Here is a 27,756-nt window from a genome sequence, read left to right on the forward strand (position 1 = left end):
TACTCTATTTCTTTTTCTCTGAGGCTGTCATTAGCTTCTGTCATGCTTCCTTTTTCGGTGGGTTTGTCTTTAGAGGAGAAAACGCTTACAGTGTTTCTGTAGACATGGTTGAGAGGAAAATGTGCTCTTTGAAAGTGTCATTATCATTCCTGCACCTCTCCTTGTTGTTTTTAGGAACTTTTAAGGCACTTGATTTCTTCATCAGTGCACTTGGTAACTGAGGGCCTCTCAGGCATACTGTGCCGCTCCCCACAGACAGCTGCAGACTCATACAGGCTTTGGGCGAAGTTTGATGGATCCTGTTTACTGGAGCTGAGAGAATGCCTGGGTATCTCAAATTAAGTGTCACTTAAAGCTTGTCTTTTAGTCAGCTTTCCATTTTGTTCGCCCATCTCCAGTGACAGCACTGTGCTGCCAATTGTAACAGGGATTGAGAGGAAGACATTCGGTGATTATACATTCTGTCATGATTGAGGGGTGAAGCCAGAAAACTTGAGGCAAAACCAAATTCCATATGGCTTCAGTGAAATCTCTCCACCCATAGTGAGTTACACTCAAACAGCCCCAGTCCCAATGACAGGGAAATCGCCTGCTCATGACTTATCGTTTTATCATTCAAATTTGCCCCATTGATGCTGGCTGTTGTGATTGACAGCTGGGCTTGAAAGCCACAGCTATCTCAATTGAGCTGCGGCAGCCAGTTGGTAACCGTGACAATGGTCTCTCCTCTTTGCCTTGTTTTCACACTTTTTCTGCTGTCACAGAAACCTCACTGATTGCTTCTCTGCCAAGACAGCATCCTATTAATCTTTTAAATAAGGGCCTCTGCCCAGCAGTATTCTCTGCAGAAAGCCAAGAGAACCTTGTGAGACCACACTGAAAAGGAACATTTGGTAACTGGGGCTGAAGCCACCGCATTGTGGCAGGAAACCCAAGCCTCTTTAAAATCAACAATATTAGAAATCTAATAACTGCTGTGGAGATAGATGGTGCTGAGATCTGAATGCAGCCGGCGCTCTCTGGCCCCGCCTGATAACTCTGAGCTCTGTTGTCTTCCTCCGCTCTCAGCTTTTGCTCTCCAGGTGCATTCTGTGCTTTCATCTGCATTGTGGCACTCTGAATAAAAGCCTCTGTGTGTTTAGGGCCATTTTCTTCTTCTTTGCACTTATTGATCCCTTTCAGCGTGGTTGGAATAGGCTTTATCTTTTTTTCAATTCTGGGCTCAAAAGCATAACACCGGCATATTCTGAAATGGCACACCATTGATGTATTGTTGTCTGACCTAGGGAAGGGAGAATTACGGCCCTATCCTTTGTCCCTCTGTGCTTGGCAATTTATTTGAAGGCAACACAAACATGAATGAAATAACGGTCTCCTCGCCAAATGTATGTTTTTTTTAAGAGCCAGAAAACTCTTCATGCCCCTATCTTGAAAAATATTTCTGCATTCTGATTTCAAGGACTAGGCTTTGTGTTTAATTAGGTGTGATTTTGTGAACATTTCCCATGTGGTAAGAAGTCTTATTTGAGTCTCTGTAATTTCTTGTCAATTAATCTTAATGGGTTAATGGGAGTATTGCTGCAATGCTCCCGACACCTTCTGCCTTGTAATGAGAGCCTTCCTGTGCAAAACAGCCCCATAAACCAAACCTTTCAAGGATAAGGAACATGTGGTGGCAGTATTTGTCAGCTTAGTAGTTAGGATGTTAACGGAATATAAAGATAGTGAAGTTATAGGATCATTCTATACCTTCCTTGTGTCTTTGTCTCGTTTCTGGACATGGAAACCCAGTGAGGCAGGGCAACCTGGATGACTAATTGACTGCCAGGACAGAGCCATATGATAGCAAGACTGCTGGTCAATGGAAATGGATATACTTTCCCGTACAGGGAGCTATGTCTGCTTTGTGATCATCTGTGTGATCACGTACCCGTGCATGCACATGCATGAGCATCTGAGCATGTTGCTATTCATAGCTGTTCAGCTCTTTGTCTCACAGTCACTCCTCTGCTTTAAAAACACAGCAAATGTGTCCCTTAATCACAACTTCAGAAGGTTTTAAAACATCTATTTGTATAGACTTTATTCTGGTTCCTGTATGATAATATGACATGATGATGCTCGAAAATATTTCACATTTAAACAAAAGGAAACAGACAAGAGAAGCATTGTTTTTTTTAATGATATGCTTTAATACATATAAATAATTGTGGCTTGATTATGTAATACATAACAATAGTAATAGGTGTATCCACTTCAGATTTTGAGGAACATTTTTTTCCCAAGGGCGTTGCAACAGTTTTCGTCAATAGTAAGGGCTTTACTCTGTGGATGAAGCCTCACTGCAGTGCCTTTTATCAACAGTGAAGTTCTCTCTTCACAAAGACTCTGACAGTTGGTGCTTGAAATGTGCGTTAAACTGCAAGGACAATGTTTCCTCTGAACATGCAAATGTGTGCGCGCAGGGATGTCTTTTTGTTCTTGTTTGCAGGTTAAACACAAACACTTCTGTCCCAGTTTCACACACAAGCCCCCACCACCTGAGTCTGATCCCCGGCAGCCAGCCATGAGCCTCCTCGCCTCCGCCCGTCATCCAAAAAAAAAGATCCTCTCAGTTCCTCCAGTTTCAAAGCGCCCACATAACTTGACTGTGTCGAAGCACAACCCCCCCCCCCTCCCTGACCCCTCCTTCTGGAGACGGCACTCTTGACCTGCTGCCCCATTGTTTCCAGCGGGGATGGATGGGGAGCCGCCTCTGCCGGCGCGATCCTTCACTCAATAGCTGCTCCATCTGTTGACTGCGTGACTCTGGGTTACAAGCGGGGATTTTGCTCCGTCTGTGCAGGGTGTGAAAGGCGCTATCTCAGGGGGCTTCCTGAATAGGGGCTTTAAAACTGCAGTAGCAGGGTGTTGTGATGCCCCTCACACCCCGTCCCTCCACCCGCCATCAGCCCAACACAGCCGACTGGGTGTGTGCAGGATGAGAGGCCTTCATTGTGCTTGTTCACAGGCCCCTAGGCAACAGGGTCACCTTGTCCCCTAACAAATGCTGCCCTCAGTGGGATTGTTGGCACTGCATGTCTGTGTTTCTTCGTGTGTGTGTGTGTGTGTGTGTGCGGGGGGAGTGGGTTTTTGAGTATAAGAATGCATCATCAGGAAGAGGGCAGAGGCCTTAGCTGCAAGGACATTTATCTAACATCTCTGCCTTTCACATCAAGGCCTATTCAGTGAAAGCCGTCTGCGTCAGGCTTTCAAAGGGCATCACAGAGAGAGAAACACTCTGGGCTGCTTTAGGTCAAACTGCTCTCACTGAGCATTTAGACCAACAAAGCTTCTGATGTGATTTTATATCTTAAATTCAGATAAACTCAGCTTAGAAAGATAAAAACACTTTTTGGAAACATTATCAGTGTTTTGTCTCCCCTGAATTTGAGTTACCATCTCCTGAAGTAGTGAGAAAGCGCTGCCTAAGCTTAAAGATGGTCTTTTTTGGTCCATGCTGGAGTGTTTGTGAACAAAAACTAAATCTGAGGCTGTTTTGACTGCTGGTTCACCTTCAGTAATTAGTGTTGAAATTGCATTCTGCCAAACGTTTGTGCTGAGGTCCTCTGTCTAAATGCGTAGGAGTTGTTATTTGGCATTTTCTCTTCAGTGAAAATGAGCAGGATACGGCCCTGTGGGATCGTTTTCTTTCTCCTGATTAAAATGTTCATTAACTAAAATAACAACCTGTGTTTGGGAGGGTTTTGCATTCAGATAGTTGCATATATTTATAAATGTGCTGGCCTTTTATAAACCTGTTTCTCTGTTTCATGCTTTTGACCGTTTAAACAAGTCTACTGCAGTTTAATTTAGCTCACTTTGTTCTGGCTGTATATAAAAGGGGGGTCTTATGAGCACCCTTGTGGGCTCTGTTTCCTGTTCTTTTCCTTTATCACAGAGCCACAGTCAGCCACAGCCCCACCACTGTGGCCCAAACCTCTTAGCTGTCACAGGATGTCCCCAACACACCATTACCTCAGCTAAGATGATTAAAGTAGCAGGATCTGCTTTCCTCATGTCTCCGGCACATGCGTTTCACCTCCACCTTTATCTCAGCTAAGTGAGCAGCAGTACCAGGCCTGAAGCCCCCTCACCAGACGAGACACAGTTAAAGGAGGAGGGCGCTATTGAATGAAATGAGTGGAGGTAGAAAACTGCAGTGACAGCAGAATGAATAAATTGAAGAATTCTCTCATTGTAAATTGTCTATCGCTCGTGACAAACGATCTGATAGGCGAGCGGCCCCGGTTTCCGACGCATCCGTCCCAATAGAGCTGTGAATAACTGGTCTATCTCCACACTGCTTAGCACTGGCCCCGCTCTTAATAATTCATACAGTGTGAAATATTTTCCCCGGTACAGATATGCCAAAGAGCTGCCGCCAGCAGGCGGGGGCGGTGAGGGGGGTGTCCCTGCGGTGCTAATTTGGGGGATGGTGACGTGCATAGATTTCTAAGGGGGCTATAGTTTAGAAGAGACGGCTCCGACACATTTGCTCCCCTGTATGCTCTGTCTACTGTTAGAGCTGAGCTGCAGATGCAGAGTGAGGGAGTGCAGATGACATTTAACTCATGGCTGATCTGCCTGGAACCCGGGAACAGTGAAGGGAAATACATTTCCATTTAGGCTGACTGAACACAGTTATCAGTGACTGTGGGGACAAAGGCAGGCGGTAAACTTGATAAGTAGTTTTTGCTGTTTGCCCTGGTGAGGGTTGTGGTCACAGATGACATCAGTGGCAGCAGGTGTCTACGGACACCTGGTCTACAGTATGTCTCCTGTTTCCATCAGGTGACTCCTCCTGCCTCGGGCTCCTGCAGGAGCTCTCATGGTCCCTGACCTTATTGTCCCCTTTATTCACAGCCCTGAGCTCACACCCCCTTATTCTCCACGGCAATGAATCCAAAGCAATAATGCCCTAACTCGTATGTTCGCAGAACTTTGTGCTCGTGTGTCATGGTGTCATGCCATGTGTGTCCTTTTTTGTGTGGTTTCGTCTGGCTTGGTCCCCGGCGCAGTCCAGCACAAACTGGGTTTTTATGGGTCGCATTCAGGCCCTGATACCAATTATGCAAACTATTAAAAATTTAAGGAGGACAGTCTTTTATAATTTAATCCTAAAGTAATAGATTCTATTAAAAATGCATGAGAGGAGCTTTATAGATGGAGCTAGAATTAGTGTCTATCAAATTCTCCAGTCAAGGATGCAAGGGGAATGGGCAGGAGAGGTGGTATTGCCTCATTATTCAAAAAGGATACGATTACCATAGAGCAGGAGTCCCTCAGAGCTGAGGCAGGGCTCACTGACCACTGCGATCACAGACAGGAGGAGTCAGGTTGGACTCTCAGAGGGAACTCTCCCCTTTTCTGGTGAAATGAAACTGCATTTCCTGTTTCAACTTTTGCAAATGGGATTCTAAGTGACACGTGATTTGTTGTGGTTTAAAGCATTCTGACGTCAGAGTACTCTTTGTCTTCTGGCTGCTCCTCCCTAGTGTTTCACTCAAGATTGTTTGGTCTTGTCCTTGCTGAGAGCATGCAGAAAGTGTTCAAGCATGAAAACAGGAAACCTGCAGTGCTGTAACTTAATGGCTCATGCAGCAAGCAAGCAGCAGATCTTTTACCGGCCCCTGTGTTCCTCGCTTTACCTCACAGAGCTTCCTGGACAGGTGAAAACAAACCAGGGTGACGACTTTTCACAGGACTGTTTTAATTCTCATACATTTTATTCTCCACTTTTTCCCACTCTGCACGGGAAGAGATAGTGTTTCTGCATCGTATGTTTAATGGAGAACAAATAGCAGGTGAATTTCCCTTTGTTATTGTGATTCGCTTCAATAATTACAAGTAGGAACTGCAGTGCTTCAGATACCAAACCAGCTACTGAAATAAGGCTCTGTGCTCAACAAAGTGCTGTACGATGTGGATTTGAAAAGCCAATATAAATTGGAGTTCTGCCTCCGAGGTAAATTCCTCGCCTTTTTGATGTAATGGTTGCCTGTTTATGGAATAAATCCAAAAGGCTTAATCGATCATCTCCGTGGAAAGGTCAAGAGGAGAAGATCTGGTGTTTGAAGTGCTTATCCCATGGAGGAGTGCCAGAAATGTGACACCTTCTTATGAGTAGGCGGCGGCAGGCAGATTAGTGACGGACAGGGTGGCCCAGGGGGATGATTTAGGGAGATTCAGCTCTAAATACTCTGTGTATATCAGAGGGAAAGAGAAACATGATAAGCTGCCTTCCCACAATCTCTATTTTCAACAGAAAAGCATATTAATAGATTAAAAAGAACATTTCCAAGAGTAAAACAAATAAATGGGGGGGGGGGGGGGGGCTCACAGCTGGTGGTGAAAGGTGAACAAAAGTGTATTGGTTTTAACCTCCTGCCCATGCTTCCTGTTTAATGTTGCTTGAAGTTACCAGTCGGTTTCATCCCTCTGCAGTCTAATCTAATCTGGAGTGGGTGGCTTTGGGCAGCATCTGTGCTCTGAGTTGAAATAGGGCTTTCTCTCCGCCTAATCCTCTATCCAGGGATCACTCAGTAGGGTGAAGACAATTACCAGCCTGCTCTCTCATGCTAATGGAATCTCTAACTAGATCTTACAGAAAGAGGAAAAAATAGACGGCGGAAGAAAAGAAGCAGGGACAATGGCGCAGAAAGATGACCCAACTAAAATGGGTTTTTAGATTACCATTTAATTATTGATAGAGACCCAGTTGTTAGGCCTAAGGTCAGGATTTGGAGAGCATTTTCTGCAAAAGGAGATGGATTATCAAGTTATTTTGGTGTGTGTGTGTCGGGGGGTGTCGGGGCCAGGAAGTTGCTGAGACAGGACTGATGTCACTGACATATCAGCAGCTGTGTGCCAGGTAGTTCACCTTTTTATCACCTGCCTCCAGCAAGGTGTCTAGAGTGGTTTTAAATTGCATTAATATGCAGGAATTTATAGATTGCCTCCCTTGGCGTTTCTGCAGGGAGGGGTTGAGAGTACTACAGTCTCCATCTGCACTAATTACTGGGTCTTGGCAGTGTTACCTGTCTCTTGTGAAGGACAAACCAAGGCACCGCACAGAGACACACGGAGCAGAAGGATCTCATCTGCTGGGGAGTCTTCAGGAAGAGGCATGTCTCCAGGGCGTTTTTAGTCTCATGTTTGATGTGCTGGGAGTCCTGACGACCAGAAAAAAAAAATGTCTGCGAGCTACATCAATAGACTAAAGGACTTTGTCAAACTTCCTTATTCTTGCTGAGCGAGAAAAAGCTAAAAGGGTCTGCACCTTATTTTAGTGACAGCTACAATTGCTCACGTAGGTTTACTCAATCTGGTGTAGTTAAATATATCAGCATAAATCTTCTGTTAATCCCGGGGGGAACTCAAATTGACTGTGTGTCAGAAGATTTAAAGTTACGGCAGCTCAAGAGCAAATATTAACAGGTGGAGACCAGCCATGTTCACTTTAAAGAGTGGTGAAACCGGAAAGCAAGCCTCTGGTCTAACAAATAAATCATGGAAGCAGCAAAATGTATCAAAAATCCTTGAGAGGGGACAAGATAATCAGTCTTCACATAAGCTGTTATCTATGCGATGACCTCGCTTCTCGTTTCTCTCCGTGGCTGGTCAAACTCGCAGATAACAGGATCCCTTATCGGGATGCTTTTGTCATGGAAAGCATCTACCATTTTAAATCATTATAACGTGGCCATTTTTTCACTTTCCCGATCATTGAGCAGTGACACCAAGACCTTGCCTTGGAAATCGATGCTTTAACTCTTTGTACTTCACGTAGCGCAGTGGCTGCCAGGTTTCTGCATCGAATCAGCATGCTGCGACTCCTCTGCTTGCTGTGGGTTTCTCAGGTTTGTCTGTCAGGAAGACTTCTTGGATTGCTGCTGCACGACAACATCTTGCTGATGCTTGTGCCATCTGTGCCTTTAGCCAGCAGGTGATTACCAACCGCAGACTCGACTCCCACTCTGTCCAATAGATTCCTCTGCTGGCATGGTCAGCTCGGCTTTTGAGAGGAAGCAGGATGACAACAGCTGGATAGCACACATTACAGAGTAAAGGGAAAGGCTTGCTGAGTCTCGGTGACAGAATCCGCAATGAGGGGAAGATGTGTGGGGAAAAATGCCTGCTTCCTTTTTTCAAATCTGGCTTAGCTGAGAGAACTTGTGTCATCCTCTCCTTTATAGTCGGTAATATCCTGCAGAGCAAAAATGGCTTTGTCACACTTGAGATATATCAAATGAGATCAGTGTCAACATTTCAACAGTGCACTATTTGATTGCCTTGTGGGCTTCACAACAAACTAATGTTATGCATGACTGACTATTGGATCCATGACACCCTCCAGTGAAAGACGGCGAAGTCGTCCTTTGGACCATGGGAATTGGGGTCACCTCAGGCCCTGCAGAGAGCGATGTTTGGAGTCAGGCTTCGGCAAGTCTGAGAAGAAATCACATTGTTTGAATTTAATTATATTCCATTGATTTATTGAACACCCATTAATAAGCATACATTTTGAGGCAGGGCCATTTTGCGTCAAGGTTTTCTCTCACTCTTACACTGTCTCTCTCTCCCTCTTTTCTCTCGCCTGCTCACTCCATTTCATCATAAATTGACATAAGCCTTTCTTTGAAGTTCAGGAGCCAAGCTGAGAAAATGACAGCACAACAAACAATGAACACAACACAAAAAGACAATGAACACTGTTTGAATATTCAAGTGAGCCACCATCGGATGGGTACAGGGGGAAAAAAGAGCCCTTGTTTTATTGTTAGTTTGTTAAGCCATGAATGGACCTGTCTGAGACAATAAAGGATTGTGTCACATAGGGATAAGACATTTTGCAATATCAACAATGCTTTACAAATGGTGTGTAATAAGGTTTACTTGGAAGCTATAATTCCTAGCATGAAAACCAAGAAAGCACGGCCCATTTTTCACATTTAAGGAAGAGTTTGTGATTTATGCTCAAAAGTGGTGCTGGTGAGATGCATCTCTAACAGAAATCTGTTTTTAGAGTTGACACTTGGTTTCTTAATGCAGCCAGATTGGTGTTAATTTAATTTACTTTTTTTAATAAAGATTATCCACAGCTACCCTACACATCTGTTCAATATGTCACAACATTCGCAGGGATTCTGTGTGAAAGTGGTATTAGATGACAACTGATGCTGCTGCCTCGCAAAACAATGCAACAAAGGCTGAGGCAATAAGCGGAGAAGAGGATCTGTTTCCCCTGTGGTTTGTCTGACAATCTTAAGCCACACTCTCATTGCTCAAAGTCCCTCGCTGGCAACAGCAGAAGCACCGAGGCTCCGTCATGTTGTAAGAGCACCTCGGTTGTACTGTGCTGGAAACCAACAGATTTTTTACCGAGGGGACTCTCCCAGCGCGACATTAAAGGCGTGTGTTGGGTTTCAGATTGGTGATTGGTGCACAGGACTCAGGCTACATGTTCATTATGACTTTTGGATTTTGTTTGTTGGTTTATATCTCATAGATTTTGTAATATTGTAATTAATGGGACATGTTTTATGCATTTAAAATGATGTTACACTGTTTTTATTGGACAGTGAGAGCTTGAAAGTTGGATTTAATTACATATTTTGTTTTTATTATGGACATCTCTCCCATTTCAGACTCTACTTCGTAAAAAGCTTCATCTAGTGTTATTATGGCATGGCTTTCTGACTAAAAAAACAACCACATTTTTAAGATTTCATTGTTTTCCTCAAAGGCTTTGGTAGACACTGTAGAAGAGGAACACGCCTGCTACTATGTTTAAAAAAACAAGAACAGAGTAGTATTTCAAAATGAAACAAGGTAGCAGAGTATGTGTGAAAAATAGTTTGGTCTTTGGAGAAATATGAATCAAAATTTCTCAACATTTTTGACTTTTTCTATATTTTGAAACCGGTTTCCACACAGTCATTATAACATGCCGCCTTCTGAGCCTGTTATTTACCATAAATGAATCCTCTCCCGCCACAAGCAGCATTTGGATGTAAAGTCAATTAGTCCACATTGCTATTACAGGGTTGACATTAGTTGAGGCAGGCATGTTTTGATTAGAGGTGACAGACGACTCGCTGCTATTGGACTGCCAGACATTCCTCACCCTTCTTCCCATGGCTGAGCTATTGAAGCTGACTGAAATATAGAAAGCTAACAGCTCAGTGGTTTTTTTTTTTGCCAAGGCGCCCGTCATCTGCAGAGAAACCTCTTATAAATACGACAACACGGCATACAAGGCTGTATAAGCCCCAATAACAGTGACATGCTGCATCGTATATATAAGAATCGGCTGCCAATATGTTATTCCAACGCTGTATATCATGGCAATAATGCCTAAACTGTAGGCTTTTACACACAATGGCCTTTTGTTGTGCAGGTTATTTATTGTGCTGGTGTGAGGTTGTGCAGCGCTGGTGGGTGAGTGCATCCAGGGGCTTGTATTGTTAGGGAATCAGTGGCTCTTGTTTGTGGAGCTGGGAGGGTCTGTTAACAATGCCTTTTTTATGTCCCAGAGTGCGTGCCTGTCGGCAAACGTCCCCTCAGAATTTTTGTTTGTGTGTTGTTTTGTTGTTTGTGTGTGGATCTGGGACGGCGAACATAACCCTCCCATTGTTTGCCACGGCCAAGAAGACCAGTTTTATATCAGGCACATGTGAGCATGAGTGTGTGTGTGTGAGTGTGTGTTTTAAATATACAGTATGAGTGCAAATTATGTAGTGCCGATGTGTGGAAAGTGCCGAACTGAAAGGGTTTACTGCCAGTCCTTCCTAATGGAGCCTTTCACTATCCCTCCATTCATGTGACGGAATGGTGACGGAGAAGGGGGAGCCAGGGATTAAGGGGGTAGAGGCAGTGCCTTGTTAAAGAAAAAGAAAGGGTTTGAGTGTGTCGATTGGATTAACTTGTTTGGGCTTATTAAGAGTGGAGACACAGCAGCTTGTTAAAAGCACTGCATGGGGCGTCCTACAGTGAGATGGCAGGGTCACCATTCAATTAGGTCGAAGCCCCGCCTCCGCTCATTGTGGAGGCTGTCTGCCAGGCTCCCGGACCTCGGCTGCTCCTCCATTGGGAGGGGAAGCTTCACTGGAGACACTTTAACTGAGATAGTCAAGCCTCCACAGAAGCTTGGCAATTGGTTTTATATAAAAATAACTTCGGGATAATATTAGCTAGGACATGGAATGTGTTTTGTTACAGTATGCTGATCAAATACTTGAGTTTCTATGTCAATGACAAAATAACAATATAAGTTTTCCAGCTTTTTACCACGGGTTGTAACACATTTAACACCATGTAGAATGTTGATTGTAAATAAACCTTGGTCAAAAATGACTTTGTGAGCTCCAACCTCCTTCATATACATTGGAACATGCTACTCCTGTGGTGTCAATATGCCTAATATGAGCAAAACTCCCGGGTGAGTTTTCCTAAACCCGATTTCATTTGACAAAAGAAGACACATTTCAAATGCTATTTCAAGAGCAAGCAGCCTTTCAAGAACCTTGCATACAGGAACAACTGATCAAAGAATAAACAAACAACTATGAGTCTGACTCTTTCTTTTCTTTCTTTCTTTTACCTGAAACATGCAGTTCAAAACACACCCCTAAACACACACACACACTACGTTTATTCACCCATGACCACCCTGCAACACCCCGCACTTGGCAGGATGCTTATCTGGGCAGACAGCTTTGGGCGCGGGGAGCCATCTCCTCTGATCTCCTCTGCAGTTTAAGAACCTTTTAACTTAGAAATAGCCCTCTGCCAAGCCCACCGCCTCTTGATTCCGGCTTATTCCCTCATCTCCTGGGACTGATCTTCCGCCCCCATTGCAAACCCTGCAGCAGCGTTAGCAGAACGGGGAAAGAGCCGATAGACATCCTGGCTTTTGAGATATCCCCGCACTGGTGTAATAGGAGACCTGTGAGTGGATTTGATGAGTGAGTGAGGTGCAGGTGGTTTTTTCAAGTGTGTGTGTGTGTGTGTGTGTGTGTGTGTGTGTGTGTGTATGTGTGTGTGTGTTCTCGCACCAACCCCTTACAGGGATTGACCCGGGCATAACAAGCGTTTTTTTTTTCGGGCAGCTGGATGATGGCTCACAAGGTTTTTGGTTTGGAGATAATTTCCTGCCTCTGATAGACATCTGCTAAGTAGTACAATAACCTAATAGGAGGAGATGAGGGGAAAGGGGGACATGACAAACAAGCCAAAGACTTGCTCCTTTTGCCTCGCTCTTAAAGTCAATAATGGGAGAAAATTGGTTCTTGAAATTGAATTGAAAAAAAGTGGGTCTCTTTCAGCGAACTCTAATGCCTCCGAATACATTTGGTGAACAGCAAATGGAGAAAAATGGAGGGTAGTTACACGATTGTCTTTCATTTCACAGAGGGGAAAACTGTGGAGGTATCCCCCCGTTAAGACCTGCTTTTAGTCTCAATCCACACCACGTGTCCCTTTACTCCCTCTCAACCACTATCTTTTCACAAATGGGCTTTGAGGATGGGGTCATTGTGAAATTAGTATCCTCACAGAGAGGACACAGAGAAAGGATTATGTGAATAGCCAGTAATGAGCTGAAAGTGCCAGTGTGTTTGGGCCAGGCCTGCCTGTGTGTGAGAGGAAATGGCACTGCAAGCGACCTTTTTTGCTCAAGCACCTGGCGAGAAATAGAGTGGCCCCTCTCTTCCATCTGCAGCGTGTGTGTGTGTGTGTGTGGGATGGGATGGAGGGAGAGTGAACTATTTCATTAACAAGAAATCCTGAGTCTAAAGATTTAATTTACCTACATTTATCAGAGAGGAGCAGCATTTTCACATTGTCAGGTGTTTGTGCTAAAAGGTGTTGTGTTTTGTTGCTTCTAAAATGTTTTAAAAATACACATTTTTGAGTGAAAAGTGTGTTATACAAGCATCGGGGTCTGAGGTCAAATTAAATGTCTTGTGAAAAATGTTTTATTAGAACATATTTTTATGAGCGAAAGACTGAATTCTTTGAACGGGTGCTGCTTTTTTTGGCAACACCTGCTTCTAATCTTTTAACTATTCAAAACAGGAAAGTCATTCAGCCTTAATTATAGGCAGTAAATTGTGTTGTGGTAATTTATCGTGCTTCCTTCCTCCATTTCTCAATCCGTACTCTAGCACTTTACTTTTACACGGCATCTGTGTAGGGACGGCTGTTCAAGTTTTTACAAACGCACCTAGAAAATTCAGATTTATAATATATTTTAAATGGCATTATCTGCATCTTTGAGACCACGCATTCAGTGGGTGCTGAATTCTGAAAAGTGAAAAGCAATCATTTTTAACACAGCTTGAATAGATATGAATTGTTTGATTCTGTGCACTAACGTTATATTACAGTGTGCATAAATATATTGTATAAATGTTTCATATTTCTTTGTTGTTTTCCTACTAGATCGGTTGTTTATGGAATATGTTTTGTGTAAAGGTTAGTTTGATTGAATGCTTCAATTAGTGGTTTAATATTTTGATGTTTTCACTGGTGATTTATAATTTGCTTTATTCCTAAATGAGAAAGAACAAGGGCTGGGGCTTTATGGACTGCCATTAATTTATCTTGTAATCATTATAATTGCTTTCTTTAAATGATAATCTATAAAACTAAGTAATGGACTGATGGCAGGTGGCTAAATGTTCATTTAGTGATTCACCGAGAAAATAAATAACAGTGGACAAGCCTGTGACAGGCGCATGAGAAATCATTTTTCAATAATCTGCCACGCATCACGGCTGGAGACGCTAGCAGTGACAGCACGGATGAAATATTTGCCTCTCCTTTGTTTTAATATGTGAGGAGACCGGCCTAGATGGAAACGATAGTGTTTCATATCGATGCATTTTGGACAAGAGACTCAAACACATGCAGAGCTAAGATTAAACCCACAGAGTTTTAAACAAAGACAGCCTTGCTTTTAGGTGAGGCTGCTTCGCTGTATTCAGTACATTAAGAGCACGTTGTCTTCCTGGAAACCTAACAATATCCGCTAAGTGAACCATTGAGGGAATCTCGATGCTTATCATATAAAAACACTCTCTGGAACCAAATGGTTTGCTTTAGCTCTTCTCAGCTGGCACATAATCCAAGTAGAAGACTTAGTAATCAGTCATCATTGTGCAATGTGACACTGGTATGTGCTGATGAATGATACCTACCATGCTACTCGATTGTTGAGGGTTCTCCGTGAGGGAGCTGTAGGTTTTCTTAAATATAAATATATATATCTGTGTTTCCACTGGGGCCGTGATGGGCTTTTTGAGAGGAAACTAGCAGCAACTGCCTCCGTGCTCCTGAGTGAAGGTGGCTGTGGGGAAAAGGGGGAGTGCAGAGCTAGAGATTTATGGCCTAGAGGGAGATTGATTAGTGCCGTCACGAGCCCTGATGTACGGTTGGCAGTCCCCCCTCCCAACCCATCACATTTCCCACAAACACACACACATTCAACCATACGGTTCAACACACAGCTACACATACATCCAGACACCGCTCAGTCCCCCAGGCCTTTCCTGACAGTCCCCCAGAGCTGTTGCATGTTAAGTTGTAGCAGAGAGACTGCTGTTTTCTCAGCATTACCATTTTTTTTTGCCGTCCATAGATAACGCCATCAATCACCATGTACACACTGCCCTGGAAGGAATGTGTCTGAGTGTTGCTACTTTCTGTGTGCGCCCGTGTGTTTGTTTTGAGGATGGTTTCTAAGACGGGAGATGTGGTTGAATGGCTGTGTGCTTGTGCTGTTTGAAGCTGCAGAGTGACTGGCCTGGACTGTGCTCTGAACCCGTGTCAACCGTGCTGCCCCAGTGCAGGTGTGTGTTTATCATTCAGCACACAGAGCTGAGAGGCAGGCAGCTGTAGGCATGCTCTCCCAATTAAATCCTGGGTGAGAAACTTAGTCCATCTAGCCCTCAGCCAGATCCTGCCGCTTTTACCAGACACGGCATGGAGCTTTGACCTCGAATCATCCTGCTTAACTCACTCTCTTTATCTTTCTCTTTTCCTGCTGCAGGTTGGCCGCAGAACTCCCCACGGCTGTAGTACTGTGCCCACCTCGCCATGCTGGCCTGTCTGCAGAGGAGGCAAAACCCTCCACCCCAGCACCCAGTGTGTGCCAGCAAGACCCTGGAGCCCCCGCAAGCCCTTGGACGGAAATGTAAGTTTTCAAAGTGAAAGGGAGCGACGCAGTTAAGGAGTTCAGCTCACCCGAAGCTAAGGAATGAGAGAGGCTTGTGTTTGTCGTTTGTATTTAATCGGTCATGGTGAATGATGGAAACGGGTAGTTAACCCCAACTGTGAATAAGTGAAGGAAAATAGACTTTCCGGGTCCCGTTGTTTTGTCATTGGGTTCCCTCGCTACTCTGAGGAATTCTAAACAGTTTCATTGGCTCTGCACTTAGACCTTGGATTGCCATGTTGTTTGGCTATTCATTGTGAGGGGGGCTGTTTAGCTGTGCTGATTGTGCAGTCGTGACAACAGGGCTGAACAGACAGTGTTTAACGTGCCTCTCTGGCCCCGGGTGACCCTGAGGGTCTGTAAACATTTACAGTGTCTGGCCCTGGCTGTGCCGGCCGCCTGTAAAGCATGACAGCTGCTCTGTTTGCTCCCCGAGCACCACCCTCTGTCCACTCACAAAATGGTGTAAAGGGACAGAGATGAGCCAGGGCTGAAAACTGTTATAGAGCTGGCAAAACTAGTTTCAACCAGTTTTGGATTAGAGGGCTGCGGCAGTCAGGCATCTGGAAGGTGAGTTTCCCCCTGATTTTGTAGAAGCTTCTGGATAAGCTTTTTACTGTGAGAGTCTTTTTTCTTATGAGGGGAAGAAAGACCTTCCTCCTTATTGAATGCTTCTAGAGTGTTTAGTCGCTTTTGTTTACATGGCAGGCATACGAGCTAGCTCAAGCAGATTAAAAGGACTGGCGGATGGAGAGCGCTAACCTACCAGTTTTTACCTCAGCTTAGAGAGGCATAGTGGGAGTAGCAGGTTCTGTGCTTCTTCATCAGTGGGAAATTGTATCAGGCCTGTAACCAGCGCTGTGAAAGGCACTGCCTTCTTTCTCAGCTTCTCACTGGCCAATTAGCTACTTCTCAGCTCTACATCACACTCCAACCACCTCCTACAGAGGAGACGAAAGTCACATAAAACAAGGTGACAGTGTGCTACCTCTGTCCTCAGATCTGGCTGTATGGATGTTTCGTATGGAGCTGTATTGGTGTGTGAAACCGAGAGAGAGAACACGAGACATAAACACAGCTCTGAGTGCATTTGGAAGGGGCCGCTCTTCAGCTGAGTGGGGTCCAATGTGGCCCACTAATGAGGTTTCAGAGAGAGGTGAAGTGAAAGGAAGGACAAAGAGAAACTGCGCAAAATAGAATTAGAGAAGATGGAAATGAAGGGGGGCAAATAGAGGGAGTCCTCAACAGTCGTCTTAATCGATTCACTTCTTCCAATTTTGCAGGATTAGCCCACTTCCTCTCTGAGTCCTTTATTGAGGAGCAGCCAGTGCGAGTCAGGACCTAAATCAATAGAAAAAAGAACAGTCTCCAGTTTTCCCTTTGCACTCCGTCTTACTGACCCTCTCTCTGTTACTCTCCCTTTCCCTCTCTCCCTTTCTCCACCTGTTAAAACCTTTGATTGAAAGACTACCACAGTGACTGACTTGAGGTTCATAATGAGGATGTTTGAACATAATAGCCTCCTTTCTGTCCTTGGAGGAAGGGGTGGGGGGAGCAAGTGTTGGATTTCCACCACTGTGCAGCTCCTGGCCTCAATACGGCAATTGTTCATCCAGGCCCAGAAGGGGTGCAGGAAGGCAGACAGTGGGTCTGGCTGCACAAGTGGGCACACTCGGGTCACCATGCTGAGCAGGTCCCCATGATTGATTGTTCGAGTCCAAGTTTGTGCCAACCTAGAATGGGGGTTGTGGGTAAGGTGACCTGAGCTCTCAACAGGCGGCTGAATACCAGAATACACCCTCAAAGCGAGAGAGAGGGAGTGAGAGCACGTGAGGGGGATTACCTGGCAGCGAGGCGGAGGTGAACTCTGTCATCTGCATCTGCTGTCCTTTACACAAAAATTGTGTGTGTGTGTGTGTGTGTGTGTGTGTGTGTGTGTGTGTGTGTGTGTGTGTGTGTGTGTGTGTGTGTGTGTGTGTGTGTGTGTGTGTGTGTGTGTGTGTGTGTGTGTGTGTGTGTGTGTGTGTGTGTGTGTGTGTGTGTGTGTGTGTGTGTGTGTGTGTGTGTGTGTGTGTGTGTGTGTGTGTGTGTGTGTGTGTGTGTAAGTGTGTAAGGACTGGGGTGGCAAAGCAGTTGGGATGACAGGGCGAGGAGGGTTTTAGCAAAAGCCCCTGCATGCAGATGCACAGTGGCTGCACAGATCATTGATGCGACTCCCATTAAAAATCCCTCATACCCTCAATAAAAAAGGACTTAACTGGCTCTACCATCAGCTGGAAGCGTTCAGATCTGCTCGCCAGACAATCAATTTCCCCCAAGCGCACAGAGCTTAGCGGGAGAAACGGGAGGCGGAGAGCGGGATGTTTCCATTATCACAGCCCGCTCTGTGTCTGGACTCGGGGGGGTTGGGTGAGGTACTGTAGAGCGGGGAGTGCAAGGTAGAGAAAGGAGGGAGTGGCAGAGGGAGATGGGGAAAGACAGACAAGTGGGGGAGAGAGAGATAGAAGCCGAAAGGGAGACAGAGAAGCTGGCTTTTCAAAAAAAAACATTGACCGCCTGCCCTTAAAAATATCATATTGGATTAGCCTCACAGAGGCGGCCTTTTGATATGTTCTTCTTTGGACGTAGAATTAAAAGGAGTGCAGCACATTACTTGAATTATAAATCATAGGCACTTGCTTTCACTACGTCCAAATTCCACGCATATGTGGCTGCACTCTCCAGCGCCAGCCCCTGTCATTTTTAATTAAATCCCCCCTTATGGGTGACATTTGCAGATTGGCCCCTCCTCCGTCCTCCACTCCACGTCTCTCTACCACTGCCCTAGATGGAGACATGAAAGGCAGAGACGGCAGTGGGCCTCTCATCGTGTTGTGCCCCAGAGAGAGGGCACCCATCCAGACAGATGAGAAAGAAAGGCCCTGCAAGGGTAGAGGGGTGAATAGTTGCCACTGACCCTGGCTCCCCACAGCCAGCGGCAACCTCCCTCTCCCTGATTGTCGTCCTCCACCGTGGGTCTGAAGGTCCAGGGAGCAGGAGGTGCATTGGTCCGGTGATGAGTAACACTGAGATGGCTGGACAGCAAGCCCAGCAGCCCCCACCAACACCCTGCCTCCTCCCTGGCCCAGACAGCAATTACTCTGCCACATGTCAGCTCCAGAATAACAGGTCCAGGATTCCTCAATTGACTGGCTCATGGGGATATTTCTTCCTGGCTACTTTCCAAAATGATATCTTTCAGATTTCAGCAGGATTTCATTTGTTTAATCAGAACGGAGTGGTTAGACTTCAGCCATGCATGACCATTTATGAGACTGTCGTTGTCATACTGTCGAGCTCGCTGCCCCTCCCATATTTGTCCTGTGATTGGATCAGACTTTGGGCTAAACCTGGGTGTTCCCCTGTGTCTCTAACACCAGCAGGGCCTGGCTGCAAATCATAAACACACACACACACACATGCTCAGAAACACATTCGCATCATATTGAAAGCAACGGTGTAGAATCAATAGTTGTCCCCAGTTGAATGTCTCCTTACATACATGACATGCTCACAAACACACCTGCTGCCATAACCCCCTGTGACACCACCCAGGAGGCCCAAGATGCCAATCAGCCAGGTGTAGATGAGAAGTTCACAGAAGGCCTGATATCCCAGGTTCATGTAGTGCGGGGCAGGTTTAGCCCTCTTCAGTCTTGATCGACAGAGACAACCTGGGCATGTCACACACAGCCTCAGGACATGACACAGGGGTTCACCTGGGGATTGTAGTTTTCCTAATAGCCATGTGCCTCTGCAGGTGGAGCTGCCAGAGCCATTAGTTTGCTTTGCTTTTAGCAGCTTTTCTTCCTAAGCCACAACACCACGGAGAGGGAATATGCTCAGGTAATGACCTCTGCCACCTCTCCTGCACTGTTGTCTGAGGCGGTGCGAGACATAACAGGGGAATTAGCTGGCCATATCAAATTGCAGCAGGAACGGCTGTTAGGCGGCAAGGAAAAAAACACGTGGGGAGGGTTTTCAGTTGAATATTTAAACGTGGTCACGAGCAGCAGCAGGAATAACAACCCTTCCCCTGATTGCCTTAGTACCCTGGAGGTGGAGGGCATAAAGTAGGACTCGGGGAATGTATGGAGCGATGGAGGGAGAGACTCTGCATGCACTTGACCTTTTCCCACTGATTGAACTACCTCGTTCCTAACTCCCATTTGGAATTCCACAGAGTGCCCACAGAGACTGTCATTATTCCACAGTCTGCAGCAGGGAAGCAGAGGTCATGAGGTATTTTTCATAGTGAAAGGTGATTGACAGCTATCCACGGCCTGCCTTCTCCTGAGTGCCTACTTATGCAATCTCATTTTGGGGATCACTGGGTTTGCATGGTCACATGACAACAGCCTTTCACACTTTCATCACATTTCTATACTGCGAAATCCAGGATATTTAGTTGAGGTTTGCGTTATTTCAGAGGGGCAGCCCTCTGATATTGGTTGTAATAGTCTTACCTCCTGCATACTACTGGCTCTTCTGTCATGTTGGCATCTCAGTGCTGGCACACAGAGGACCATTTCCGGCTGGTGGTGTCCCACAGAGCCATGCCTTCCCTCTGCCCTCTGCCTTCTGCTGTGAACACGGGGGGCGAAACAATCTTATTGCCTTTGGAGGTGCGCTCGAGGAAGAAGCGCCCTGCTTTAGTTTTGGTCACAGCGGGACTTGGGTTGAAAAACAGGTTCCTGCTTCCAAAGTCTCCAAGCTGGCATTTGGGCGTCCCAGGTGCATGGTATCGACACCCTCTGTCTTCGCCTGCCAGAGCGTGGGGGTGGGTTGAGAGTGTCCGCAGTCCCTTGCTGTCCCACAGGAAATGACACACAGCCTGTGCTTTCTCAGCGCTGAGCCCACCACAGACTGACCATGAGAGGCGTTCAAGAGGTGCTGCACACTCCTGGCACGTTCCTACAGTTTTTTTTTAGACGTCTCTTCGATACAAAAAAGAGTTGGACCTACAAAGTGTGAAAGTAGGAAGAAAGGTTTAATCCCCCTTTTAACTAGATATCCAGCAATGACTCTATTTTTGTCCAGTCACTCCATCCAAATCGTGAAGAGAGTACAGCACATTAAACTCCATGAATTAAATGTGTTATAAAACTGTACATTTCTATTGTTTAATGTTCTCATGTGGTTTTGTTGTTAAATAATGAACAGCTAGCTATATCTGTTATTCTCCATTGAGTAAATTAGCCCTTACGCTCTAAACCCTGGGCCTTCATTGAAAAGTATATCAGGTGAATATTGATCAGTATGTTGTAGCTGGGGGTCTCCTTTGAATAGTGCCACTACTCTAAGAACATGAACTAAGAAGTCTTGTGTGAACAACACGGACCGAGCCCAGTTGGATGTTTTCTTCCGAACCACTTCAACAAACTTTAATGCCAACCCCCGGCTGTGGTTTTTCAGTCCACTCAGAGTGTTTTGCTGAGAAAGTAAGGGAGTGTAAACTGACCACAGCACAATGTTGAAATCATCGCTCCTGTGGGACATTTTACTACCGTTTATGTGGTTTGTCTGTCAATTCATTGTGATGAAGGCCATCTGTCCCATCGTCCCAAGTGTGAAAAGTACTTAATCTCATTTGCTTGGTTTTAGGTTCAGAGGTAGGGTATGTTATTATGCTGACCTCTGCCTGCCAGCTCTTTCTGAAACATTCTTACTGGACCTCAAGGCCTTTGAACAGATTTCCAACAACCACTTTTCACTAAGCTAACCCTGGAGGCCTGCGTCTGGCAGGTCCATCACGGAGAAGCAGGTTTCTAATTTATAAAGTTGTTTTTAGCTTTTTGATGTTGCTTGGCATGGAAAATGTTATCGACCTACAAGGTAAAATGGAAGCAAAAGTATTACTAATGAAGTTCTGTCCGCTTTTATGTTCCTCCTCAGTTCAATAAATGCATAAAACGAAAGTGTATTCATTAGAAACAGATTTCAGCTTGAAGCAGTAATTAGAATAAAACACCCTGCTTCTGTTAAATACCCGCCTCAACAACTCCATAGACATGGAATCTTTAAAATCATTGTTCGTCTTACTAAAAAATATACTGCGTCTCCTCTGCTTTATCTTCCTTCGTTCTCTTCTGTTATCTCCTCTCCTCTCGTATCCAGTCTTCTCCTGTCTCCTTCACTCTTCTCCTCTCTTATCTCCTCCCCTCCTCTCGATGGCATGTGTACTGCAGCCGAGTGCCTTGTTGTCTGTGCAGTGTTAAATATTAATTGGGAATCAGTGGAGGACTTGTCTCCTAAATGATAGAACAGAAGGGCCCAGGCGTGCCTCAGGCAGCCTGCAGGCGCCTTTCTTCTTCCATTTACCTGCAGGCCTCCGCACCAGCACTTCCTCTGGTCTGACAGGCCTGCCCAGGCGCCTCCAGCCTCCCCCCAATCTCTCCCTCCCACTCTCTCCCTTTTTTCTTCCTTCTCTACTCTCTTCACTGGTTCCTTTTCTTATCTCGATGTGCGCTTACAATCTCTACCTCTGGGGTCCCTTACTCTAAACCTGTGTGTGTGATTGTGTTGTTACTGTGTCCATTGAAGTTTGTGCATGACTGTGAATGCAGCTTGCTCTCGGCTGCACGTGTAGCCCTTTGAGAAAATAATGTCACAGTGTGGCATATTCTCTTAAAAACAGGACAGGGAGAGCTCGACATGAATCTTTCAGGTCAGGGTTTTAGCTTGTTGGATTTCTTTCTTGGCTCAGAGTACTGTGTGCTCGTCTCATCACTTAATAGTTTAATCTCTGCTTCTTCTTCTCTTTCTCCTTCTCCTTCTTCTTCTTCTCCTGACGTTTCCACATAACTTGCCTCACTGCTCGTCTTTCTCTTTTCTGTGAACTGGCCTTTGTTCCTCTCAATCAGCCTTGTCATCTGGATTAGTGTACCGAGACAAAACAACCGGCAGCAGCTGCTTCTTGATGCACCGGCTAGCTCTAACTTGTGGGTGACCCTTGTCGACTTAGTTAATTAGGCTGCTGAGATTTGTTTTGGAAATCAAACCAGCCTAACCTGTTGTGTTTCAACTCTGTATGTGTTTGCACTGGAGCACAGCTTTTCACAAGGTTCAGTAAGGGAACATCGTGAAGTGACAGGGCTGATTGTGAAATGAAAAAAGCCTCTAAAAGTAGGAGAGGGCAGCAATGAGGCAGGGATATAACTGGAGGACAGTCGGGGGGTGGGAATGACTTTGATGCCACAGGAATGAGTTCACAGGCCCATGAGCACAGGCCTAATCGCACATGACAATATCGGCTGGTGTGCCAGTCGCAACGCATAACCACCCCGCTGCTTGTGCTGACTTGGGATATTTGCTGATATAGCTCTGCTTTCTAGACCATGCTGTATGCACAATGAGGGTGGCCCAGGCAGGCCTGAGGGCTGATTCTTCACAGCCCGCAAACCGGGGGCCGGGTCCCCCTATCTATACAGAACTGTGCTCTCCACTAAGCCCTTCAGCCAAACTTGATTATTAAACAGAGACCAGTTTTGTGATGAATATAGTTATTTTTTTCCATTATGTTTTCCATCCATGCCCATAAATTATTGCAAATGTAGAGAGGTGGCGAAACCAGTGCTTGAAATGAGGTCGTGTTCACAGCGTGAAATATTCAGGGTTGATATTTCTCTATTGAAATGCCTTTTTTTTTGGCTGTCATGGGAACCAACATGGAGCCCGCTCTTTTTGATGGTCCGTTTTGTTTATGGAGTGCAGTGTGTAATGTGAGGTAAACATGTTGCCCCAGTTTCTGTGTTTGTTTGGTGCACGGCTGTCCCACAAAAGGCCTGACACGGCTGCTGGCCCGCATTCCTTTGTGGCTCAAAGAGGACATAAACTACCCACTGGTGTTGTTTTCCTGGACAGATAGATCATCAGTAATTAATACTTTCAGTGATCCGCTTTGAATAAAAGGGGGGTCCTATGTTTAATTCTCTTTCACTCATGCTCTGATTTGCATTAAATGAGACATAAGAGGCAAAGACAGCTGGATGTCTGCCTTCATATCGAATCATTTCTGTCTTCTTAAATGCTATCTTCACAAAGTTTAGTGCTGATAAGGTTTTTAATTCCAGAGAGAGAGGCAGTGGGTCTCCTCTGGTGATGCTAGTGGTGTTAATGGGGCAGGAATGCAGGACGAGTGCTTTCCCACGCTGTTAGTTTTCTTCTGCCGGGCGCGTTTGAGACAAGGCTCTGTGCCGGCTAGGCTCCGCTAATGCAGCCAGAGTGCAGACAAATGGAAAGTGACACTTGTGTGTGTAGAATGGTATTTGTGGTGACGCTTTGACTACAGATAATAAAGTGTTCGCCCTGAGGTGATTTCGCCCGGCAAGCACCCCAGATGAAACTCACTTACTCAGAGAGGGAGACTGAAGAGACAGAGTGGGGGATGAAGAGACAAGAGAAGGGGGGCTGAAGCAAGAGAAGAGACATAGAAAATAAAAAGAGGAGGCAGAGATGTTAAGGAAAAGGGAAAGCAGCAAGAAATAATCAAAAGGGAGCTGAAATGAATCCTGGTTTTAATTGTGTATTCTCCAGCTTTTATAAATCTACAATTAAAGAACATGTATGGAGCTTCTTTAGATGAATGGCTTTTGATAATTAATGGTTATCGATGTTATATAGCTGAAAAAGATAAAGGATGTCAGGGTAAATGTTCGGTCAGCTGTTATTAGCGGGATCTACGAGTGTGTGTCTGTGTGTCTCTGCCAGACCATGTGTACAGAAGAGTCCTTCAGGATCAATCAATTCTCAGTAATTTCCCCTACAGCTCATAAAAGCCAGGTCTGTCTGGAAGGAGCATGAGGTTGCCACATCAAACCAGCTAATTAATTTTCATGGCTGATTCAGGAACATCTGGCTTTAGAGATAAATTCTAACGAGAAAATGTAAACACGACAGTGTCCTGGTGGTATAATATTTCACGTTTCTTGGGAGCAAATCTTTAAAATGGAACCCTAATTAGCTGTTTTGATTTGACACATTGTCCACCATGTATTACACATATGTTAATCTCTAAAATTATAATATTGATAAGACATTGTGCATGAGGTGAACATGGATCTTGTTTTGCCTCTGTCCTTCCTAGTGTTATCTGTACCTGTGGACCTTATCTCTGTCTCTGTGCACTATATTAACCACACACGCCTCACTGCAGGCTAACTAAATGACCTCATGCTGCAGTCTGTGAGGAGGAAGCCCAAATTAGGCACTCAATTTAGTATTTCTTCCATCTGCTTGTGCAGGAAATAGATAGATTAAATCTGAGTTGAGATTGGTTTTAATGAAATAAAAGATTAGATTTGGGAGTTTTGTCCAAGTTTTTTCTTTTTTCGAAATCTCTTTTAATGATTAAATCCATTTTTGACATTGTGCCACGTCTGCATGCCTCTGAAGGATCAGTGTGCAGATTGCTTTAACATTCTCATTATCTTTTTTGCTATTTGTGAAACATGTTGGCAAGTTAAAAGCCCAATATGTGATTACAGCATGGCACCCCTGATGAAAATGTTGTCCAGCTACGGATTTTTATTAACATAGTGATTCATTCCATTTATTTATTCCCCTGTTATTTAGAGTCTGATTTGATTAAATCGTAACAATATGTGACTGTGAAATATACAGCTTGTTTACCTCACAAAATACAGATTCTTGATTTAGGAAGTCACATAAAAAATGAGATTAGATCAGTCAACGCCTTCTAAAAGTTAATGTAAAGAATTTATGGATGACTGCATTCTCGTTCCCACTGTCTCACAATATGCATGTATTTGATGATTATGATGACACAAGCAGCCGTGAATTCAGACAGCTCTATCCTTTGAGAAATCATTGCAGTTTGATTTTTATCTTTGCAATTATAGATAGCAGAGGCCTGACAAATAATTGCCTTGATTTTTTTTCTCGCTGTGTTGTTGCACAAAAAAATCAACCTTGAGATGAGCAGAGGGAGATGAGTGTTCCTAAAAATGGCTTTTCTGATATCAAGCAAGCAGCGGGGTTCCCTTTCCCCTCCTGTGCACTTGAATTGATTAGTACTCTGGCTGAGGGCATATTCAACATGTCTGCCCCCCTGCAAAGCTGCTGTACCCTGTTGATCACTGGCTCATACATGTGCTTCCTCTGCTCCCTTGCTCCTCAGGAAGCTCCTGTGGGGCGCTGAGGCTTTGATTGACTGGCGGCTGAGTCCACAGGACGCCTCTATTATTATCATCTCTACCTCGGCAGAGGGGTGGGGGGCTATGTCCAGGGGGTCTGGCCCACAGCCCCTGCTTTGTGTGCCCGATAGTCAATTAGAGGCAGCACACTGCCGGAGACGAGTGGGATGCAGGGTTAATTGCAGAGGACCAAACAGCTGGCTCTATCAGGGCCCATTGTGTTTGCAGCAGTTGTCACGGCAATTGAGGCCTGGCTGTAATCGCTGACTAATCAGCCCTGTGCCAGATGACACCTCCATTAGCACAAGGCAGGTATTGTTCAGGACGCGAAGCTGCCTCTGGCTCCCCCCCCCCCTCGCCTTCCCGTTCCTTTTACAGCAGGCTAGCAGAGCTGGGAACAGGACGTCATAGACCCTGATCCTATCAGCTAAGAGCTTAACAAAAGCCACAGGTCAAGGGTTCCTCTGTGCAACAATGCTGTTGAATCTGCTCTTTCTACTGCAGGCTGCTACACATTTGACAGGTCAGACATTGTCTGAGCGGGGGGATCGGAGACATGAATAATTAATTTGAGTAACAATTAGGTTAAGAGCAAAGTTGTGGAATGTTGTACGTTTGTGGATATAAGAGACAATCTGTTGGCCCATTGGTCAAAAACACACAGCATATATTTTAAGAATCAGTTTCAAACCTGGGAGCGTCCTTTGTTGCATGCAATTCTGTCCCCCAAAAATAACTTGTCTATCTGCGGAACAGGACATACACCCTTCATGATTCTCCATTGAAAGAGCAGCAATCTGGATAGGTCCAGGCACCAACACTAATTGATAAGGTTTGGGAAAGCAGATTAGTTTGGTTGTTATTAAAATAAACATATCAGAGGGGTGTGTTGTAGTAAAGTGGGTGGGTCATGTAGCCAGTGAGTCGCAGTAAGCCTTTAAAATGCAGGTCGAAAGGATGTATGATGAGTAGAGCCGCTCATGTTTCCTCTCAGCTCAAACACATTTAACTTAGTTCTCCTCAGGGGGAATAGTTCCCAGTGAATGCGGTTGCTCTTGCACTGAAGCTGACCCCTGTTCTCCTCTGCTCCTGTTGTTTGCCCTAACCCAAGCTCAGACGGCTCTGTTTGTTTGGCCAAAGTGAATGCCTACTATGTACCCGTATTCCCCTGAAAACGTAATTGCAGTTCAACCAAACAGTCCTCTCCCTTCACTTAAACAAGCACTTTTTTCCCACCATTTACCAGTGTATATGGTCAGGGGGGGATCAAAACATGCGGTAAGTAGGGATACAGGCTTGCAGTAGTGAGTGAGGAAACAGCGAGAGCTTTTTGATGTGTCGGAGCGTTTCATCCACTAATAAGAAGAAACTTCTCCGACCTGCTCATAATTTTAGAACACTTCGAACACTAATAAATGGGAGCAAGGGCATTTCAGGCAGTTCTCTCAGAGTTTTCCCTCTGCTTATTCATTTAAACCTCTAATTAAAATGCAAAGCATTCTCATGGTCCTCTGGATTTGGTGCTGCACTTTTGCACCGCCTCTGACTCGCTATCTCCTCTCCCTTTTTCTCCACTCCCCTGCTAACCCCCACCCTCCTCTTTCCACCTCACCTAACTCCCTGCTCTCATATTCTCTCTGTCTGCCTTTGCTTCTTGTGATCAACACAATTTGACCTCTCACTTGGAAGAAGTGCACAGAATTTAATGGATTTTTTACAGTCTAATCTAACCAGTTCCCTCTTTATTGCTGTTCTGTACCCAGTGGACCTCATCTTTACCAGCCCTCCACCACCTCCTCCACCCTCACACCAAGAAAATTAGTTCATCAGAATTCAAACTGTACTGCTGGCTAATTAAAGGAGTGTTAATTGAGTGTTCAGAATTGGGTACCCCTTTCACCAGAAGCACACACACACAAATGCGTGCATACACACAAGCACACATGCAATCACAGTAACGGCACTGGGTACACCAAGGACGTTGCGCTTGGGGAGTTTCATGCCAATCAAAAATGGAGAGAAAGGAGAGTGCCCATCCTCCAAGTGAAATGGGATTTCTAGATCAAATCATGGCCTACTGCAGCTCAGCCCGGCTCTGTGCTGCCATGTTATCCTATCCCAGCCTTGCTATCTCTGTCTGACCGCTGGAGAGTGTAACACTGCACAGATAGCCTCTCTCAATGCGTGCATCGTGCTAATGAGGGGTGGCATTTAGAGATGTGCTGCTCTGACACATGGGCATTGTGTGCCAGGCACTGGGTGATTAAGGACGAAGGTCAGCCCATTAATTGCCTCCCTGCCATC

At 45.2% G+C, this 27,756-nt stretch overlaps 1 protein-coding gene across 1 annotated transcript in view; it reads left to right on the plus strand.

The window, feature by feature from the left end:
* The window catches only part of fam222aa (family with sequence similarity 222 member Aa), a 47,043-nt gene that overhangs the window by 8,816 nt on the left and 10,471 nt on the right, over positions 1-27,756 (plus strand). Inside the window, exon 2 of the mRNA XM_063897905.1 lies at positions 15,095-15,238. Within this exon, the coding sequence (XP_063753975.1) occupies positions 15,142-15,238 (97 nt within the window). The 5' untranslated portion in view covers positions 15,095-15,141. The remainder of the gene's footprint in view (positions 1-15,094; positions 15,239-27,756) is intronic.

This window comes from Eleginops maclovinus, chromosome 12 (assembly GCF_036324505.1).
Source record: "Eleginops maclovinus isolate JMC-PN-2008 ecotype Puerto Natales chromosome 12, JC_Emac_rtc_rv5, whole genome shotgun sequence".
NCBI lineage: Eukaryota > Metazoa > Chordata > Actinopteri > Perciformes > Eleginopidae > Eleginops > Eleginops maclovinus.